This window comes from Thermobia domestica, chromosome 2 (genome assembly GCF_964235325.1).
Source record: "Thermobia domestica chromosome 2, izTheDome1.hap1.1, whole genome shotgun sequence".
NCBI lineage: Eukaryota > Metazoa > Arthropoda > Insecta > Zygentoma > Lepismatidae > Thermobia > Thermobia domestica.
Genome location: NC_137455.1, coordinates 332,480,855 through 332,504,524, shown reverse-complemented (window position 1 = coordinate 332,504,524; position 23,670 = coordinate 332,480,855). Strand labels below are relative to the sequence as shown.

Here is a 23,670-nt window from a genome sequence, read left to right as displayed (position 1 = left end):
CCTGAAGTTCGGGAAACGTTGGATGTGATACTCCATATATTCCGTGAAGGAAGATACCAACCTGTAACACTGCAGAAGCTGTAAACTTAATAAAATATATGCATGCACAATACTTATCCTCTAACACAAAATATAATTATGTAATATACACACTTTCATATCTTCATTGTGATTACTTGAAGTGATAATTAAAAATCACTGAATATTTATTTGAGATTTTAAATCATCACAACACTCGCATTATAATAACTCAAATACAATTTTGTGGATAAATTGATTTGGCCCCTTTCGTATATATTCACGACTGAAGCGCAAAGTTCCCGCACGCATAATTGCGATTACGAAAGTTAGTTGACCGAAAAACGTAAACACTGATCACTGGAGATGAGAAATTTATCCACTGTTTGTTTAAATCATTTCACTTTTCACACGTTTTGGTTCCACCATCCGTTTTCATCAACGTAAGATACTGTATTCCATCTTTTTACTCTTAGTTACGTACTTTCTTTGAGGCACGATTTAACATAAATTGTAAGTAAAATTAACGAAGTGATTACTTCCACCATTATGAAGAAATCACACTAATTTTAGTCTGTACAATTCACTATAATTACAAAATAAAAAAATAAAAAAGTGGGAAGCGAGGTGAAGTGACCCATTCTCTCTAGTAGCCAGAATCCCACTCTTCCCACACAATGGACACGTAAGGATACACTTTTATAACAAAAAATCTATCTATTAAAATGCTACGGAAGCAATAAAAACGCCACAGCTCCAACCTCTAACTTTTGATTTGAAACCTTTGATGTTCGGTTATTTGTGTTTTCACGTTTAACAAAGCAAGGGCGCTGATTTCTCTGTAAATTTGGGGGGCGGGGGCATTCAGATGAAGAAGGTATGAGGATTTAAGAAAAATTGCATTAAAATTATGCCAAATATTGTATATTCATAAATACAATAGGAGGCCTACATGAGCTTTGGGGGGGCCTGGGCCTCCCAGGATCGGCGCCCTTGTAACAAAGACAAATCTTTTAAATCAATATTGTACTTTAAATAAATAATTTAAATAGATCTTATTCATAAATTTTATCTTTTTAAAATTATTGTTCAAAGCCTTTGTATTTAATAAGCCTTCTCAAAATCAATGCACATGAATTGTGCTGCCATCTTTGGAGTTCTTTTAAACTATACGTTTGTGAACGTTTATATGTTTGTGGCCAATCCTTTCGACAATGAGATCTCGGAAACTACAGGCTCTAGAAAGATAACGTTATCACTGGTCGATTGAAAATTTGGCGTAGATTGTCCAGTTCTAACTGAATATTTGAAAAACATGTCTATTATTTCTTTATTACAATTTGCGGGTACACTGGAAGTGTTGAAATTAAAAAAAAACTAAAGCATCATATCCTACGCATTATACATTCCAACACCACACGATTGCATACATGGGTTGCATATCTCTCAGGCGTTTGATTCATGGCCAAATTATAATGAAAAACGAAGAATAACCATTTCTCCAGTCTAAGTTGAATCTTTATTGTTTAGTGTTTTGCCTAATGAACACCATATATCACTGGCATTATAATTAATTGTGTGTGTAATGTATTTGCTTATTAAATACCTGTACTGCGTGCAAGAAGAAAGAAATACTGATCATACATTAATTAAAAACTCCAACCGGAAGTAGGCTCAAATCTTGGAACCGGTGCGAGATGTTGAAAAGGTAGGGAAATCTCGTCTTTACGGTGTATCTTGCAGATTTTTATCAAGACGTCTTTCACTTGTCTGTAAAGGCACATGTACAGATGTGAGGAATAACAAAGAGATTCATGCTCATATCTAAATGATGCGCTGTGTAGAGAGCGCAGGTTCAGCTAGTACTTCTTACAAAACCTTTAGGTTTTTAGATAGTTGCTCCTCTCATTAGAACCGATCGGTTAATTATTTCGTTATTAACAGTATATTGATCACACTTTAACAGAGAATGAAATAAATAACTACGGATTAATATGAAATATGCAAATTATAGCATATAGTCCAGTGTTCCGCCTTTGCTTCGCAATTCAGCTTGTACAGAGGTGGTGAAAAAGCTAAGCTGAGACTTCTTCCAAATTAGGCTATGCGAAGAGAGAAGTGGGCGACTAACTACACACACACACATAGAAATACTTGTGAGAGCAAACTTGACAGTTTTTAATTTCCAAGAATTTGTCTCGGTACGTACTGATTCTAAGAAATCCTCTTGTATATACGAGGGTTGTTTAAAAGGAATATAACGATTACGTTATAAACTTATATAATAATATAACAAATTAAAAGCTGTAAGGCATCTTTGATCTTGAGTTTGTTTTGCACCCTTATGCAGCACCAAGGTTATGAAGGACCGGGTGTACTATGAATGTGGGCTCCGAAATATGCCCAGGGCTTGAATCCGGTGCCGTTGGTGGGTGCGAAAATCGTCATTCAAAGTCAACTCCCGAGAATCACGGTAGCTGGATACCAAGCGATGAGAGTGTCCGTGAATTTTTCGGCATTTTTCATCTCCCTCCCAGATTCTCATTCCACCAATTCTTTCCTAATCATTCACGCTCATTGATGATCTGTCTCATTTAGCCTCGGCTCGAAGGGAACTTGGTTACAAGACCACTCCACCGGCATGGCATAAAGCATTTTTATTCAACTGCCGGGAGCAGGCTTAAAACTGTAGAACACACCAGAAAAATGTAGGGTGTCTTGTGATGGTATTCAGTGGTAGAAGGCACACTTCGACATGAAAAGCCCTAGCAATATCGCGTCCGAGAGTGAGTTATGATCTCGTCTACTTTAATCTGTAAACATACTGGCAAGTCGCCAAATGGAAGACTGCTTTTAATTTATTGACTTACTATTTTACAATGCTGAGTGTTTTCCTTTGAATATATTTATTTATTTATTTATTTATTTATTTGAATTATTATATGAATGCACTTTTCAACCAAGTATTATTAGACAATTCTTTCGTGTAAGTAAATTTCACCACTACCAAAAACTGCCAAAAACAAAACTTTTTGTCGGATTGCAGTATTTAACTAACCCTGTTCAGTAACACACAAAGATATTCGAAGTCATGAAATACAACGAATCTGTTCCATACATACGTCTGTGTATGTTCTATGTCTCTGCAACCGTGTTTTCAAATTCGTTCACGTAATATGATTCAGGAACTTTTGTCACATTTTACAACGAAACGAATCCGCTCAAATGTGCTCTTCATCTCTACAAAGTTCAAAGGTTCTTCTTAATCACTTATCAAAACGAGCTTACAGCCGGGAAATGAACTGTTAAGAATGGGTTGCATATTGCATTATAAGTGGTATGAATGTACGAATGATAGATAGTAAAGTACTTGAGTGTTTGACACACTACTAGCTCAATAGAAAGTTGTGCATACAAAATCGGTAATCCAAAATGACGCTGCGGGCAATAAAATACGAAAATGGCAAGCTCGAAGTATTAGATCAGTTACTTCTACCAGCAAAAACACTGTATATTCCTATAAAGGGCGTTGAAGATGGATGGCAAGTTATTAACAAAATGCAGGTAAATATATAAGTTCTAATAAATAATCGTTAGAAATTGAATTGTTCAAGTGTCACTCTAGTACAAGGAACATTATGTGTATAGAATTATGTTGAAATTACAGCAGATTCCAGATGTAGGTAAAGTTTTAAAACAAACATACGAACGTATTTGATGTCGGCCATAAAGTTACAGAATTTTAACTCTTCTAAGCTGGGAATGATCCAAAGTACAAAAATTCGTAATTAATATGCATGAATATTTTCAGGGAAAAAATGGAATTCCGTCATAAAATAGACATTCACGTCTCTTATAGGGACGATTAACTTACTTTGATGTTTTTGTTGATTTCATGTATCATCGAGTAAATATATTCCCAATATACTGTTCCTTAGAAATAAATTTCTTAAATTTGTCTATCAGTTTGTTGAACTACATACTAAACTGTACGATTTTAAATTTCAGTATTTTAGTGTGTTCTTTCCGTTTAACTGCTAATGTGATTACTGAATTCCTATCAGAATCTAGAACTTAGTATACTTAGAGTTCGTTATCCCTGAGTTCGTTAATTTGTATACACCTTTTCCAACATTTATTTTAAATGCCGTTAAGTCAAGGGTAGATCTGTGCGACACCCATCTTCCACAGTATCAACAATAGTTTTATATCAACTTACTCCAAACAAGAGTGAACAGGAAAAACACTATATTCTAAAATAGTTTTAATCATTTTTACACTTTACTTCGCGTATAATACAAGTATTTATTATTATAATAATATGTTTCTTTGTTTTGTATTGTTACAAGTCAGTAATTTTAGCACTAAAATACACATTTCTCGTTTTAATTTAGAATTATTCCCAATGTCGTATTAGATAATGACAGAGTAATGGAAGGGATAAATGTAAATACTGTAAAGAAAATCAAAACGATGTCGCTCCATAAGTTGGAGCGATGCAGTTCCGAGTACAATTCGTAACTTCACGTGACAGTGACACAGTAACTGGACTGCTCCATGGCTTCTTGTGATCTTTCAGTCATTAGATGGCTCCATGTTAATAATCTTTGCACACTGTTGAAAAGTAAATGAAGCCAGTGCAGCATATAGGCAGAATTGATTCAAATATCCTCTTTCAGGTTAAATATATTTCAGAAACACGCACGTAATAATACAGAAGCGCAAACATGGAGCAATGGCGCCTTTTATCGTACAAATTAAGGATAAGGGTTCAAATTTATATAACAGTTATAACTCATATTGCTTCGTAGAAAAGCACCTTCATGCCATCTTCACTCTTTTTTTTTCTTTCTTTGTTTCTGGCGTATCGATACCCGCTTGGGACACATAATTTAGGGGTACCATTAAAAATTTAGGGGCGGAAAATTAAAATTATTTCGCTAATTATCAACTATTGTCTTATAAACCCGTATTTTTCTGATGCCTGCCCACCAGCTAAGTATAGATGCCATTAAAACGATTAGAAGGAAAAAAAATACTCTTGGTGGTCACTACAAGTAAACAAAGCACCTATATCAGGCTCAAGTCAAGCGAAACCTGATGGAACGCGTGGTAGCAAATACAAGCCCGGTTCGGACTTAATCAAGCTCAAGAGCGCTAATCTGTGTAGACACAACTCCTGTCGATTGATAACAAACCCCAATGGTACAACCTGCTCCCGCCAAGTGAACTTTGTGGTGGACAAACACCGTGTGCGTGGGTTTTCTCGGGGTTCTCCCGTTTCCTCCCACTTTCTTCATTCCACCATTTTCATTCATTACTCATCATCACCGTCTCCTTTAGCCTAACCGGCATAACGTGGGACGTAAAACTCAAAAATTTCACTTCCTTTCATTTCCAATGATACAAGTTAGCGCGACTACGAGCAAGTGTATACCTAGTTAGGGATAATGAGCACGAGGTCATATTAACGCGAGTCTCATTGAGTAATCGAACAAATACGGGCCTGATTCCCACTTGCAAAATGACCATGTCTGCACGGGGTACACCCTTATGGAGCAGGCGCGTCAGTGATGGTGGGTATACGCGTAAAGAAAGACAAATACGAATGTGTCGATTCCTATTACATAAGTTACATACATTTACTTTTGGACCTACATTACGTAACAACGCTTGATACCTTAAAGCGATTTCTACAAGGAATACTAGTGTCTAACTCCCTTTAAAGCAGTTTAGAAGGCTTCATCAAATCAAACTTTTTCTTCTAGAAGACAAAATTTTTAGGTAACATGATGGAAGGTGTTTTAAAGCAAGAAAATCTATTCTAGTTCTTTATCTGGTGGTATGGTTCCCAAAATAGAAGCAACATTACCGGTACCTCCTTGTACTGCCATACTTATTCTTTGAATTAGGAAGGTGCTTACACAATCATTACCGGATAAATGTGTGATGCGTTTACCTGCTTCCTTTATATAGTTGAAGTCTTCTTTGCCTCACGATCCACTGGATTCAAGGCAGTGGGTACAATTAGTTATTTTTTCATTAGGTTACTCTATTTACTTTTTTCTGTTTCTTTTCGACTGGCTACATTGTCCGCTTGGAATGAGGAGAAATGAAGGTTGGAAGGGTCAAAAGTGTGTGTATATAAAATCCCAGATGAATGATTTGCCTCTCTTCCGAGGTATCAAGGTCATCCCATCTGGTTAATTCCCTTATTGCTGGTATACCTGCTGAAATGAGTGCTCTCACTCATTATAATGTCATTACTACCTACTCGAGTGTCGAGAATGTCTACTTGTGCTTTCTATGCAAGAGATTCCATGCAGTCCTTTTTTATCTACTGGATTTTTACATACCTGGCCTTTATGAGGATCCACAAATGTTTGTTCCCAACCGTAACGCAACCGCTATTCGAAAACTCGTAAGCATTTACATAATGCTTACTAACTTGTTTTTCTCTCGAGCTAACAATATTCTACAAACATCGAGAATTGGGATTCGGAACACATCGAGTAGTAATTTTTCATATTTATATCAGACCCGTATTTAGGTAAGTGCTATTCTGTGCTCGAGCACAGAGCGACAAACTTTTGGAACTTTTTTAAGATTCACAATAAAGTAATATTTAAAATTAGCAACCCGCAGAGTCCCGCGCAAGTGCGAGAAAATATGTTAATGTGTTTAATTCGCGTGAATTACAGTAGTTACTAATTTTCTAGCTTATCTGATTATTTTTAAAGTCATCCTCTCCCCCTCCCCGCCAAGGGGTAAGGATGAACATCACAAAAACTGATACCGTTAAACTCAACGATTCGAAAACTATGAATTCAACACTAATAGCTGTCGTTTTTGATTACTTTTAAAATCTCGGCCCCTTCCTTGGGAATGGAGTATGGATTGTATTAAAACTGTCATTATTCATCTCAGCGACCCCAAAAACTATGAATTCAATTCTAATATTGGTCGTTTTCGATTATTTTTAAAATGCCTCATGTTATTCTTATGATGACTTTTCAGTCCCATATTTTAGCTCAGGTGTGACGTACAGACCTGGAACAGGTCATTTGGATAATTTCTCTGAGAGCTTTAAAACTATTAAAATTTCATGTTTCCGCCATAGCAGAACATGCCGAGATCTGCGATGTGATCAGAGAAAATTTGCCACATCTGTGCAGAAAAATTGCCGGAGAGAGAGAGAGAGAGAGAGAGAGAGAGAGAAATACCAACGGAAAAGTGTAAAACATGCCTGCTATGTGCAGATTGTCTTCAATGCACGGGCGACTCGCATAAATATAGATTGAACTGTTTTTTACGTCGTGAAAAGCGTATTTTTAACAATCACGAGTGTTTCTTCTGCAGAAAATTTTTGACTTACGAAAGCTCATCGCAGCAAGACAAGGAAAGTTCTGCCATCGGGCATGTTTCTATCTATTATGTTTCTCGAGTTGAAAAGCGCTACAGACAGTGTATTATTAATATAGATGCTATTAAACCATTACTGACAGTGTATAATGTAATCAGATATTTTTCTTATCAGTTATCACCCCTAATTGGTGTGTCACAGTGACGTCCACCGTTGAGAAAATTTGGTCATTTAAAATTAAGGTGTCACTTTTGTAAATTGTAGTACTAAACTGCTACTTAACTAGAGCTGTTCACGCAAAATCACGGCTTATTTCTTTGTTTGAAACATAAGTTTGTGCGGAGGGGCGGCAAATTATTTAGAGCACAGGGCGCATAATATATAAATATGGGTCTGGTTTATAATACTATCTACTCCGCAGTGTATAAAATAAGAAGTTCCGAAATTCAGTCAGTCAACCCCTAGTATCCTTGCCAAATGCTAGTTGATCAATACCTCTACCGTCAAAGATCTACCGTCCGCAACGCTATGAACTCAAGCTTTTCTTTGAGAAATTACTTTCTCGACTACCTTTTAACTAAACTCTAAATCCATTGATAAATAATGTTTCCAGTGAACTTCGTATCGATTCTAATTCGTCTTCATCGTCTGAGGAAGAACCGTTACCAGGTTCAGAAGGAAGATATACACATTTCACTACAGTATACTAGCATTATCTCAATGTTTACTATAGTGCTGCCAAAATGTCTTGATCCGTGGCAAAAATGGGAACTAAAGCTCACACCTACGCGTTGAGCTAATAAGGGTTCAGCTGTTGCTAAGCGAGAGAGCGGATGACGAATGAGAGTGGAATTCCTTCAGCCGATAGCAGCGCTTGGAAAGGAAGACTAGGTGTCAAGTCAATGTGGTATATCTATAGAAACTCATTAATAACCAATTATAAATCGAACCTATTAAGGTTATAAATTTACCAACACTCATTTTGTAAAGAACGTATGTCTTTATGGCATTGAATAATCTAATATTTAAGCTCTACCTATGTTCTTACAGAACAATGTCATTTAAGGATATTGTCAGGATGGAAAAAGCTGGTTTGATTTAGATTATTGGTTCGACTCTAGATCATTGTTTTCAAGTTCGAAGTATCGTCGTTAGTAGTTATTGTTGTAATAGGTGTTTAACAAGTGTGTAAATCCAATCCGTAATAGTAGCTAAGAATATGATATAAAGTAATACTTAATGAAGTTTAGTATCCTTGGTTCGATATAACATGTTAGATTCGAACAGTAAGGCAAATGTAATTTAGAGACGTAGTTACAACACAACAGGATGAATTAGACAATGGTTTAGGTAATATATTACAATGTTTAACTACTCAGAATAAGCAAAGGAAAGAATATATGGCTAAGAAAACGGTTCATACCGATGTGGAAATCTTGTAAAGTCAGAGAATTCAACTTACTCTTAAAAAGTCCTGAGAATTCAGGAGATGCCTTGAAATACTGGAAGAGACACGACAATGACAAAAAGAAATTATTACTACGACCAGCCGTGTGTAAAGGAAATTGTAGACAATTTCTAAAAAGAAAAGATGCGAACACTCCATATACTGGTTTAAAGAAGGAACTAGTTGAAGAATTTAGAAACTCAAATTTCAATGTAGACATAGCAGAAAGAATTCGCGACAAATTGAAAAAAAAAAAAAAAAAAATGAACCTATCATAAATTTTGTTTATGATATGATAACACTGATTGATAAGTTCGACGCAGAGATAACAGATGGAAAGAAAATAGGTTTAGTAACTATTTCTTAGATAAGTTTGAGACAAAGTCATAAAGATAATAGATGAAGCTTTGATAGGAAAACTTAGGAGCTCTATAACAGGAATATATATAATAGGAAATTCTCCTGGTAGTGAAATTAAATGTCAACTGAAAGCAGGGAGTTCAAAATCTTTTGTCGTCGCGAATTCTATCGAGGAATTTGAAGTTAAAATACATAAAACGATAATCATTACTGTTGTGCTGTATATTTGGGAAACCTAATCGCTTACCTTAAGGGAGGAAACAAGGCTGAAAGTATTTGAGAATAAAATCCTGAGGTGAATATTCGAACCCAAGAGGAACAGGAATGTGGAATGTCGAAAACTTCATAACGAGAAACTGTATAGTTTACACAGCTTACCAAACGTTGTTAGGGTCATCAAGTCTAGGAGGCTCAGATGGCAGGTCATGTAGCCAGAATGAAAGTAAGTAGGAACGCTTTCGAAATGTCAACTGGAAATCCAATCGGAAAACAACCATTAGGAAGACCAAGGCGCAGATGAGAGCACAGAACTAAGATGGATCTCGCAGAAATAGGAATACAAAGTAGAAACTGGATCTGGTTAGCTAAGGATAGAAGTCAGTGGAGAGCTTTTGTGAACACGGCATTGAATCTTCGAGTTCCATAGGCCATTGAGTTAGTGCTTCGCAAGATGATACAGTAGTAATTTCAGGAGAGAGTAAAAATAGAATTGGAGAAAAGATAGAAAAAGAAATTAAGAAGAACCATCTAATATTCAAATGGCAAGAATAAAAAAGCAATTAGAAGAATTAAAAGTATCAATGGCAAATCAAGCATAAGCAGTAGAAAAGAGCAAAGAGAAAGTAGTTCATGTCAGAATAATTACCGGGGAGGAAATGGGAAGGATTCAAGATAGAAACGAAACTTTTTCGCAACAATTTTGATATTTTGTAGAATTAATTATCACAATTTTTGCATTTATGTGTCATTTATTTTTTTAAATGTAACACAAGTTTTTTCTAAAAAATTTATGGAACTTGTAAACAATATATTTTTCGTAGTAAGGTATTAATATAAAAATGACGATATACCTTGATTAGGTGCACATTCTAATTAATATATTCACTGAAACATAGAAATTAATGCAAAAGTTTCAACATTTCCTCTAACGTCATCCTTAGTTAAAGGATAGCATGCTGCAAGACAGTACCAATTCTTCTTTTAAGTTTGTTCTCCTGTCAGTAACAATCATATTGTCACGGACGCCCATAGATATCATCGTTAAACTTTGTCCGTGATTGTACTCTTAATTCAATATTCTTCAAAGGACGTTCAACGAACAGCGAAAGGAAATGATGGATATTTCAAAACGAAGTTGTAATTAATTAATGAATTCTTTGCCTGTAAAACTGCTACGTAATTCCGTCTTTGAAATCATTGGCAAGCACTGAAGTCAGCTAACTTTCACAACGTGTAAGATCATGCATTGACAAATATGATAAGAGTATTTGATTTCAGGGGTATCCGTCTTTACGTATTTCACCACGAGTACAGGAAGTTTCATAACCCCGCCTCAAGTCGAGTAACAAAACTACTGGGCTTTTCCAAAGTCAGATTAGTAGCATCGAAGACCTATCAGGAGAAACACTTTGTTACTAGTGTGTATTATATTGTTCATCAAGACAACATCAGTAAGCAGAAGGTATGTATCTCTTTCATATTTGTCAATGTCTAGCCATGAGTCAGTGCTTGGGAAGTTTCAAATAGACACAACTGAACTAAAATTACACACTACACACATTAAAGACATTCCCCACAAATCCTGTTCTTTGATTTCAATAGGAAAGATTAATCATGAATATTGGTGTACAAAATTATCGATGTCTAGATTATTAACAAAGTTTGGTTATCGCTATGACACATCTTGCATACGTCCCGCTCTATGTAAAACATAGATAACTCATAGCTTAACGGCAATATTATACTTGGAAAAGAATATCTCAGCATCAGCACTCGAGACTGGCAACCATATTTAACGTAACGCGCTGCAGCAAAAGATCTGTGGTTAACTTTTAAACTGTTTAACAATAATACAATGTAAACTTCCTTATCTTCACTGTTGAGAACTTCAATAACCAACCTTACTGTTAATTTCACTGTAAGCAACCAACAGATCATGAACATTTTCACCACAAAACACAGTCAAAGATTTAAACAACAGTTCAATTTTGTTGATGTCTACATCTTTATGAAGCGAAGCAGTTTCTGGATTAAATAACTCGCAAAACCTTTTCATAAATGCAACGCTTTTTAAGTTGAATAATATTGGAAATGTGCTTTTTAGTTATTATTAGCAATAATTAACAAGAATATTCCACTTTTTTGTTTTCATTCGCATTTATCGTAAGTAACGCCGAATTTCGCAAAAATTCGCGATAATATAAACGTGATTTCTGTCTTTGGAACGAAAAGTTTGAGGTTTCTTGAAACATACTTAAAACATACACCTTTTTTTTTTTATTATTATTATACGTTTCGCAGTTTCGCACATATCGCATTAACGAAAAAGCTTCGTCTCTAATTATAGAGGTCGATATAAGCAGCAATATAATATTACTAATAATGGTCATAATTCCGATAACCGGAAAAATTTTCAACAGAATGGGAAAACTTTCCCAAATAGTCGTGGAAATTTTTCTCAGAATCACGAACGAGATTGTGGACGTTATAACAATAGGAGATTTAGAGATAATTACAGTTATTAACAGCAATTTAGCAGTACCAGATATACTATCCGCAACAGCAATCACAAATTAATGGGCTTAATTACAATCAATGCCGTTTGTAAAGTACAACCAGGGCTGTTCACAATGTACTCAGTTGTCATCATAGAAATGTACAAAATTCACAATGTAAAATTAATAATTTAAACTGAATACGTCTATAAATGGATGATGCGGATTTACAGCATATAGAGCGGTGAAACAAAAACAAATATTAGCCTCTATACAATGCAAGAATGACAGTGTTTTTACCAGTATATAATGAAGCAGTGATTGACTCAGTATCACAGTTAAAAGCTAATTCCCCGAATGCTAAAGTAATTATAGAAACAAGAATTAAGGAAATTACAAATAAATCGATATCTGTAAATAACATAGCTGCACTATGTTTCTCAGTAGCAGGAAAGAATTCTCATCATAGTTTTAGAGTTATTGAAGATTTCCCACATAATTTTTAATTGGTAATGATTGCCTTCACCCACACGAATGCAGTTGGTGCAAAAACTATGACCTTACATTGGATTGGGCACCGTGAAATGCCTTTGAGATCGAACACTTTTTAAACACATGACTGACAATTTCTCTCGAGATCCACAGACTTGGCATCACCGAGTTTGCTCGAGGGTGGAAACACTAACTTCTGGCGATATTTTTGTTCTTTTTCGCTTTGTGTCGTTAATGGGTGTCGTCTACTTTACCGACCATGTTAACGATACCGATTCTAATCCAAGATAAAAAAAAAAAAAAACCGGATAAGCACAGTACTAGTGTGTAATGAAGTGACGTCTATGGAAGGCCGGATGGAATGGAAGCGAATAATAGACAGGAGTCTTGTAGGTATGATTGGTGGTAGTCTATCCGTGATAATGTTTCTACACTATTTTCTGGTAAATTTTGTATAAAATATTCTTTCACTCTCCTGTAGGTACGAGGAGCACCAGCTATTGCTATTGTTGGCTGCTGTAGCCTGGCGGTGGAGCTGCATAATGAAGTGTTCTCTTCCAAAAAAGTTTTACGACAAGAAGCTGAGGGAAAGCTCAACTACCTAGTATCCGCGAGACCTACCGCTGTCAATATGAAGTTAGCTGCAGATGAGTTAATTGGACTTGTTAATTCCTTGGATATGGACGAAAGCGTATCTGTGGACGAAATGAAATCTAGGTACATTTTCTGCGTGAGTATGCGTAAAGCTTTCATTGCTCTTAAGGCTTCTGACATAAAAATCTGTAGTCTGCATTTCTAGAGTTCTTGTAGTGTTTTTATTAGTCTTAGCTATTGTGTGTTTATTACGTAGTTTGTAATAATAGTTTGAGAGTAACCTTAATACTGTCTCTGTTTTAACAGTCAGTGACTCGTATTTTACCTTCTTAGGATATGAAAATTGATCTTCGGGATTTATTTTAATATTAAATGCAACAAATAATATAGAAGTTAAATGAGTCCTTCAGCAGCAAAGCTAATTGCCCCCAATATGTAATAAAAATGTCTAAAGCGTACTAAAGAATATTTTTTTGAAAAAAGAAGCTTCTGAAAATTTATTCAAGTTTTCCGTTCATTCAAAACAAATCGTACGTACATCTACTACACATAATAAACGACAATCTTAATCAAACTCTATTGTACTCAATTAAATTATTTTAGTCACGAATATATATTAAATAGAAATAGTATTTCTCATCATCTTGTGTTACGAATTGTGTGTAAGGTCAAAACTAAACTGTCAGGTTAAAAACAAACAGAATAGCACATGTCTCGTCAGTGACCAATTTTGCATTTCCTCATACTCTTTGCAGTGAGAAATCACCCATTATACTCGTGTGGCTGATCAGTCGCTGGATGTTTCTGACTTGACGTGTAATGTCATAGTGGTATTGGACACTTGAGTAAATACACCATATCTTATATATTAATGAAAGAGAAAACAACCGATTTTTTTTACACACACTACACCCTTTGTAGAAGCGAATTCCATAACACACACAGAGTGAAACAGTGACTGACTGGATCGGGACTCTAACCCGGGATCTCCGGCATAACGTGCTGATGCGTTAACCACTATGCCACTCAGTCAGCTTCTCAGAACAGCCACTCACTCTCGAAGTCGGTGCTCTCCACTCGGACTACGTGGGTTGTGCCACAGACCACTGCTGTGCTTGGACAATCCTGTGTCCATATACCGAGCACCTTATGACGATTGTAATTTCATATAGATATTAATGAAAGAGGTTTCAAAGTCGTAATGCGAAGTCATTTTATGCTTTGAGTAAGATATTTGGTAACCTGTAAAAAGATTACTGTTTTCAGCGTGTGTTCCCTTCACGTCTTATAAAACAATCAAATATCATAGTCAATCATGTATGACATCTACGGAAAGTTAGTTTGTACTATTTTTGTTTGTCATAAATTGTTTTATTTATATTTTAAACATATTACCATTTTTGTACTAAGTGTATTTAGTGTGAACGAAAGCCTGTATTGGTCGTACAAACTGTAAATAAAGGATAGGTAATTCCATTTGTTCGACTGTCTTTCACAAAAATGTTTCGAGAAGGTCATTTTAAACGCACTGAACATATCAACATATAGTTATTCCGAATGATATGAAGGTAAATAAAGACCTTTTAGCTATACAAAATGAAAAAAAAAAAAAAAAAAAAAAAAAAAAATACAATATTTATTGGAAAAAACGATTCTGTTACATATGTGAAGCTTCTGTCGTAACTGTTCACGAGCTTCAGAATTTCCATGTTATACTCTTCTGCCGCCAGTTCATTAAGGTTGGTGTAAAGGGACAAGTTTAGCCGATAGATGTCACTACGGTCTTCATATCTCTTTCGTGTATTTTTTTACCTTTCACGAAAATTTACAATTTCTCTTACAAATTTCAACAGGCAACAATCCGTGCCAATTTTTTATTTATAATTTTCTTCATTGTTGAAACAGTTCCATTGTTAAAGGTTAGGATATCCATTTCAACAATCAAGTTATTTCAACGATGAAGAAAAATACAAATAAAAAATCGGCACGGATTGTTGCCTTCGATAGGTTATGAAGTTCCTTCTCTCAAAGTTTGAAGTCCGTAAGTTGAAATTTTATAAGAGAAATCGTGAATTTTTGTGAAAGGTAAAAAATACATGAGAGAGATACAAAGACTGTAGTGACATCTATCGGTAAAATTTGTCCCTTTACACCAACCTTAAGCCAAATGGTCACTGCATTCTCCAACTCTGAACAAGCACAATTTCTCCAGAAAGCATTTCTCGCCTTCTTTTTTTGGATGGTTCGCCGTAGTTTTCTTAGAGTCTCACAATAACGATTTGCATTGATCGTAGTACCTTTTGGCATGAAATGCACCAAAAGAACTCCTTGACGATCTCAAAAGACTGTTGCCATGACCTTTCGTGTTGTGAGAGTCTGAATTTTCTCGGTTCTGTTTTGGATAATGAGGGATGATGCCACTCTAGTGATTGGCGCTTGCTCTTTGGGGTGATGTAAATCACTCAGGCCTCATCACCAGTCACAATTCGATCAAGAAAGCCAGTGACCACCGGGCTTATTGAACTAGCGGCAGAAGAGTATAACATGGGAATTCTGAATCTCGTGAACAGGTACGACAAATATTTAAATGAAGGTGGTGGTTATGTACAGAAGTTGAAGAAATCTTCAGGTTTGTAACAGGATTTTTTTTTCCAATAAGTATTGTGTTTTTCATTTTGTATAACTAAACAAACTTTATTTTCTGGATATGACTCGTAAATTAGTTTTAATTCTAATATGTACTAATGTTTAAAATAATACCTCTCAAGGGTTTCCATAACGTAAAACGTACCAGCTGACTCAGCCACAAAGTAATACTTGATATGCCGATTATTCAAGTAATATATATCGTAAGTCCCACCGAATAGACAGTATTAAGACTTTTTAACCTTAGTCACTTCGTTGCCCATTAATATACGTAAATTCTCTGTAATAATCTCAATAATACCGACATTTCTTATTTACCAAACAATTGACAATCATATCCTTCATTTGACCACCTTAATTTATGGACTGTATCGTGTATTTAAACATTTCTGACCCACTTCTAAATCATAATGCGAATTATATTACTATATAGTACACATATTAGAATAATATTTAGTAGATAATATTTACTGTTCATTTAGTAGAGCGGAAGCTGTGACTTAAGATTTAAGTTTGTTGCATGTGTATTATTTGACGAATAATAGTCAAAGAGTCAGTTTATGTATTTGTCGTACAGTGTTATTGTTGATAACTATAGTGAATGTGTCAAAGGATCGTATAAAATAGAAACATTGTGGCATGAGAGTTGTAATTTAGTAATACTAGTGCTGTTCATTTATTTAATAGATAAAATTGTATAGTAAATAATATTGTATTTTTAAAAAAATCAAAACTTAACCTATAATATTAGATAGTCTGGTAGCTTTGTAGTTTGCTATAGATGCGTGAGATGGTATCTGAGACTGCGTGTGTAGCGCCTAACCGCTATTAGTTAAATATTGGGTAATCGTCTACGTCAGGTGGGATAATTGGGTGTTGGGTGATTTTCTGGAGTCCTTCAGACAGAGTAGTAGACCGGAGGCTTGTGTTGAAGCAGGAAGACGGTGAGAAAGCGTAATGGTGGGAGATCTCCTTGAACTTCAAAGAGGCCAACTTTGGGTGCATGTTTATTTAGCGCCAAGTGTATTTAAGGTGGTCATTGTGTTAGATGTGTCGCGAGGAACAGTGCCCAAGGTGGTGATGGTCTACAGAACTCATGGCAAAACGACGTAGAAGAAGAGTAATAGCTTTGCTTTGCTTTGAGTTTAGCGTTCCTTTCAACAGCGAGGATATGTATAGATGTAGACCTACAATTTAACGTGGGATCCGAACCATATGAGCTCCCGCCGGGAATCCAACCCAGGTCTCCCACGCCAAAGGTACGTACGCTAACCGCTTAGTCACGAAGAAGCTCGAGAAGAGTAATACTGGTTGGGCTCAGAATTAGGCAGTTTTTGATCATTAATAACTAGGGCAACCCAAAAGCATAAAAAGCATAACAGCAAGTAACACATATGGTTGGTGCCGTGAATATGTTTGTGGTTATCTAAGTGCCCAGAAGGAACTAATTTTAAAAGCTTAATAAAGCATAATTTTAGAAAATAAAGCATAAAACATAATTTAAAATATATAGCACAATTCTTGGAAAATTCTGTTTAACTCCAAGCTTAACGTACTGTATTAAAATTTTGTACAACCAATATTTACGATGCAAAATCTTTGAGAACATAACAATGCAACAATGAAAAGCTTATTTTTATTTCTGTAAAGTTTTCGTTGTAATCCTTGAAGTGGAGAAAAGCGCCAACAATGAATAGTACAGAAGAACTCCACACTATATTGTTATGTGTACCTCTTGAGCTTGAGCACTTTCTGTACATTTTGGTGGCATTTTTACTTTCCCTTTCTGTATATATGCACCTCTAAGGCGCACACAAGTGATAGAAAAAAAACTAACTCGAGTAAAGCATCTCTCTTTAAAGTGCATTAAGTCGAAAGTTCGTTAAATATAAAAGAAACTCGTTGCATAAAATATTAATAAATAGATCAAGATATTTTGAATATTTAATATATAGTAAATATTATACATTATATACGATTAATGTAAAACAATGACTTAAATTATCAATAAAGCATAAATTGAAAAAAAAATAAATAAATAAAGCATAATGTGAGTTGCTCTATTAATAACCAATCCAAAAAAAAAACAAAAAAAAAAAAAAAAAACGGAAATTTGCCGTTTGTGTGCCTGCTGGACAATTCGTGGATAAGTTTACGTAGAGTGTTGAGTGACATGAAGCTGACGCCATACCACCCACGTCTTACTCATATTCTTAATGAAGACAACTTCAACAGAGTAGTAGGCCCCGACGTATGGCTCGCCGAGTCAGCAAAAATTTTTGTGACGTCATAGGTCAAAGGTCAATGACCTTGGCCCGGGGTCAATGACCTAGGGGTACCTAGGACCACCCCCTCTAAATTTTGGCAGGGGTACCTTGGTCCACCCCCTAAATTTTGGCAGGGGTACATAGGACCACCCCCCTTAAAATTTGGAAATTGCCAAATCTAAAAATTTGGTGTGGTAGCCTAGGACCATAGTATGTACCTCTATCAGTATTGGGGATCTATGTCGTTCCCTTTCATGGGTAAAAAATTGCCAAAAATTCAAATTTCGGGGGTTTTTGACCTAATTTATCCTCTTTGATGAGGTGTTATTACCCTATATGGTTATATGGACGTATACAGGGGTCCATTACCTTTCATAAGACATGGGTATATTAATGCACCCCTTGAAAAATTTGGGAGGGGTACCATGGCCCACCCCTTAAATTTTGGAAATTGCCCAATTTAAACATTGGGTATTATAGTACAGGACCCTAATATCTATTATGATAAATTTGGGTGGTCCACCTCATTTCCTTCTAGGGGTACAAAATTGCCAAAAATATAAACGTAAGCAATACGTTATACCACGTGTTTGGTTTTTGGCTCAATTTATCCCCTTTGATGAGGTGTTATTACCTTATATGGTTATATGGTCATGTATAGGGGTCCATTCCCTTTCATAAGATATGGGTATATTTGTGCACCCCTTGAAAAATTTGGGAGGGGCACCTTGGCCCACCCCTTAAATTTTGGAAATTGACCAATTTAAACATTTGGTATTATAGTACTACACCCTAACATGTATTATGATAAATTTGGGTGGTCCACCTTGTTCCCTTCTAGGGGTACAAATTTGCCAAAATATAAACGTAAGCAATACGTTGTACCATGTGTTTGGTATTTTGGCCCAATTTATTTCCTTGGATGAAGTCCTATTACCTTATATGGTTATGTATAGGGGTCTATTCCCTATCATAAGACATAGGTACATTTGTGCACTCCTTTAAAAATTTGGGAGGGGTACTTTGGCCCACCCCTTAAATTTTAGAAATTGCTCATTTTATATATGTGGTATTATAGTACTGGACCCTAACATGTATTATGATAAATTTGGGTGGTCCACCTCGTTTCCTTCTAGGGCACAAAATTGCCAAAATATAAACGTAAGCAATACGTTATACCGTGTGTTTGGTTTTTGGTCGATTTTATCCCCTTTGATGAGGTGTTATTATCCTATTTAGTTATATGGTCATGTATAGGGGTCCATTACCTTTCATAAGATGTGGGTATATTTGTGCACTCCTTTAAAAATTTGGGAGGGGTACTTTGGCCCACCCCTTAAATTTTAGAAATTGCTCATTTTATATATGTGGTATTATAGTACTGGACCCTAACATGTATTATGATAAATTTGGGTGGTCCACCTCGTTTCCTTCTAGGGTACAAAATTGCCAAAATATAAACGTAAGCAATACGTTATACCGTGTGTTTGGTTTTTGGTCGATTTTATCCCCTTTGATGAGGTGTTATTATCCTATTTAGTTATATGGTCATGTATAGGGGTCCATTACCTTTCATAAGATGTGGGTATATTTGTGCACACCTTTAAAAATTTGGGAGGGGTACTTTGGCCAACCCCTTAAATTTTGGAAATTGCCCAATTTAAACATTTGGTATTATAGTATAGGACCCTAATATGTATTATGATAAATTTGGGTGGTCCACCTCGTTCCCTTTTAGGGGTACAAAATTGACAAAATATAAACGTAAGCATTACGTTGTACCACGTGTTTGGTTTTTGACCTAATTTATTCCTTTGGATGAGGTCCTATTACCTTGTATGGTAATGTATAGGTGTTCATTCCCTATCATAAGACATAGGTACATTGATGCACCCCGGGAGGGGGTTCGGTATCATAGTACATGACTCAACATGTATTATGATAAATTTGGGTGGTCCACATCGTTCTCTTTTAGGGGTACAAAATTGCTAAAATATAAACATAAGCAATATGTTGTACCATGTGTTTGGTTTTTGGCCCAATTTCTCCCCTTTGATGAGGTTTTATTACCTTATATGGTTATATGGTCATGTATATAGGTTCATTTCCTATCATAAGATATGGGTACATTGATGCATCCTTTAAAAATTTGGGAGGGGTATTTTGGCTTATCCACGCGGTTTTAGAATTTGTTTAATATAAGCATTTGGTATCATAGTACAGGTCTCCAATATGTACCACTATAAATTTGGATGGTCCACATCGTTCCCTTTTCATAGGTAAAGAACTACCAAAAATCAAATTTCGGAGGTTATTGACCCCTATTTAGCATGTTATATGGGTATGTACAGAGGTTTATTACCTTTATATGTTTATGTTCCCTTTTAAATTTGGGAATTATCAAATAACAAAATTCGGTAAACGTTTTCTAGGACCCATTGTAGATGTTGATGTTCCTCTTATGGCCAAATATTCAAAATTTAAATGTTATTGACCGGCTTTATTATTGAATAAGTACAGGATTTATTACTTTTTTCATAAGACACAGGTGTATTTGTGTACCAATCTTAAATTTTGGAAGGGGTACATTTCTTATTGTCGTATCAATAATTGGTAATTGTTCTTAAAATTGGATAGTATCTCTTTCATTGGGTAAATCATTATGATCACGTGATCGGTTATTGACCTATGATGGGATTAGGAGTCCAGGACATTGATACATTGAAACTTTGTAGGATAATTTGATAATGCGTCATTGGTTTTGATTATTCCCGCCAAATATAAACGTAAGCAAGACGTTGTACCACGTGATTGTCCTTGATGAGGTAGTGTACAGGGATTCATTTCCTTTGTTGTGGTACTTCTTAAGTTTGAGTACACACACACTTCTAGAAAACAGTTGGTTCTACTCAGGTAAACAATTGACGGACATTATTGACCTTATTGAACATATAATGATATGATTAACTCTAAGACTTAGGTATATCAAGAGAAGTATTCTTTAAATTTGGGAATGGTGATAAACAGAATTTTAACATAAGGTGCGAAATTTGAAACAATACATTGAACTTTAGTCACAGCTCATAGTCTAAGATCATTGGTGGTGATTGATTTGAAATCTGATAGCTAACCTTATTGAATCTTATGACTCATAGATGAAAGGCAATACATGCTACAACAGTTTAAAATTTAATCATAAGGTGATGTAATCTGACACTAGCAAAGTTATTGTTAATGCAATTTGATTGGATGATCACTATCTTTCCTGCAATCTGATTGGTTGATCACTATCTTTCGTGCAATCTGATTGGTTGATGATTTTCAAATCTTTGCTGTATTCAGTTTTAAGTTTTGTTTAACATTTAAATCTTGGTTTCGTTCAACATTTTGCACTCACTGATAAATATGATCAAAACCGTTTATTTGTTAATCGAGTAGTTAAAAACCGGATAAAGTTTGACGGTTAACCGTGAAACGTAAAATTTTTTGAAACTTTTTGTTTGAAAATTCTTGCTTTCAAATTTTTGTTTGAATTTTTTGTTTCAAAATTTTGTTTGACATTTTTTTGACAACTTTTGTTTCAAAATTTTTTGTTTAAAAATTTTTCGTTTGAAATTTTTTCGTTTCAAAATTTTGTTTAAAATTTTTGTTTGAAATTTTTCGTTTCCAAATTTTTTGTTTGAAAATTTTTGTTCGAAAATTTTGTTTAAAATTTTTTTGTTTGAAATTTTTCGTTTCCAAATTTTTTGTTTGAAATTTTTTGTTTCAAAATTTTGTTTGAAATTTTTTTCGCTTCAAAATTTTGTTTGAATTTTTTTCGTTTGAAATTTTTTGTTTGAATTTTTTTTCGTTTCAAAATTTTGTTTCAAAGATTTTTGTTCTAAATTTTTGTTTCAAAGTTTGGTTTGACATTTTTAAAAGTTTGTGCACTTATTAGTAAAGAACCGGAACTGTTTAGAGCAAAAACCTTTGACAACATTGTGGTGCAATAGTACACGTCAGAACATGATAATGCAACGTCATCAGTTTTTCATCATATATAAGTATCGTTCGAGTTAGTATTCATGATAACATCATCATGGCTACTTGTCTGCAGTTTCTAAACACGCGTGATGTGATGAAATCATTTACCAAGATTACTGATTTACAACAGAATGTACCTTATAGAATCTTAGCTAGCCAAATGATCCCTACAAAGTTTGGATTAAGAATCGTAGTGAAGCTTGAAAATGATAAGAATATAATTTTACCAGCAAGATATTTACCCATGGAAGCATCAAAACAAGAAGAACTGCTGCGTTTCTTAAATACTGGATCTGTATCTTTATGTTACAAAGGATTCTTGGGTCGAAGTCATCAACTTGAATTTAGTACACAGCCTGATTCGTCAGCAATTGTGATGAAATCATGAACTCAAACGTCAGCACATTAGACATAGTTGTATGAATTTGGTTGGTCGGCATGACGTCAGCAACTGTGATGAAATCATGAATTCAAACGTCAGCACATTCCTTACCAATGACGTCAGCAATAACTATAAACCAGCAAATACAGTGTCATCCCACGAAATCATTTGAGCAAGTGCTTTTCAGGAGGAAAGATGTGTACTTCTAACGATAAAGAGTTCATCTTCGCAAGCTATTATCCAATAAATATATTTCAAACAAAACATGTGATGATTGGTATCAGTGCTAGAACATTTGAACCTGTGATTCGATTGGGCAAAGCAGAACAATTTGGTGTACAACTGACCTGTGAAGAATGGCACGAATCGACCAAATGAACGATTATTTTCATGATGAGCTAAATGTGACCATAGTCAAATCATTAGGCTCAAATCATGAAGTGGTGCTGCGTACAGTCCTCGAAGAGAAGATGGTGCTGTTACGTAAAAAGAGTACATTCCATGTCCCTCGCAACATGGTGTATCTAACACAAACGGAATGGAACAAATTTATCAGCGTATTTCAGTGTGTTAAACATGCAGTGGAAGTGTGCAACAAAACAAGTATATTCCTGAAAAAGTACTATTTTGAAAAATGTGTTATGCATATTGTACAACATGTATCTAGATATTGTGATGGTTGTCAACATCGTTCGTGGGTGCATACCTGTATTGATAAACAGTTTATTTGTGATCAAATGGACATTGAGTTTCCACCAATTGATATTGCAATAGACCTTAAAAGACTTCAATTGGAATTAAAATTATATGCTAAAGACAAACTAGTGCAAGAAGTTCAAAATACATTGTATCGACAATATCCAGAACCACTATCTGGTATGGATGTATGTGGAGTGTAATAAAATGAACCATTTCAATGAATTGTGTTTTTTCATTTCAAGTACAACCCCAGGTTCTGACGTGTACTATTGCACCACAATGTTGCCAGAGGTTTTTCTTCTAAATAGTTCCAGTTCTTTACTAATGAGTGCACAAACTTTTAAAAATGTCAAACCAAACTTTGAAACAAAAATTTAGAACAAAAATCTTTGAAACAAAATTTTGAAACGAAAAAAAATTCAAACAAAAAATTTCAAACGAAAAAAATTCAAACAAAATTTTGAAGCGAAAAAAATTTCAAACAAAAAAATTTTAAACAAAATTTTCGAACAAAAATTTTCAAACAAAAAATTTGGAAACGAAAAATTTCAAACAAAAATTTTAAACAAAATTTTGAAACGAAAAAATTTCAAACGAAAAATTTTTAAACAAAAAATTTTGAAACAAAAGTTGTCAAAAAAATGTCAAACAAAATTTTGAAACAA

The 23,670-nt window shown here is 34.9% G+C and overlaps 1 protein-coding gene across 1 annotated transcript in view; it reads left to right on the top strand.

Moving 5' to 3' along the window:
* The first annotated feature begins 2,808 nt into the window (after positions 1-2,808).
* LOC145678703 (methylthioribose-1-phosphate isomerase) overlaps positions 2,809-23,670 on the top strand; it is a 58,843-nt gene continuing 37,981 nt past the window's right edge. The window contains exons 1-2 of the mRNA XM_081749130.1: positions 2,809-3,582; positions 12,876-13,111. Coding sequence (XP_081605256.1) covers positions 3,451-3,582; positions 12,876-13,111 — 368 coding nt within the window. The 5' untranslated portion in view covers positions 2,809-3,450. The remainder of the gene's footprint in view (positions 3,583-12,875; positions 13,112-23,670) is intronic.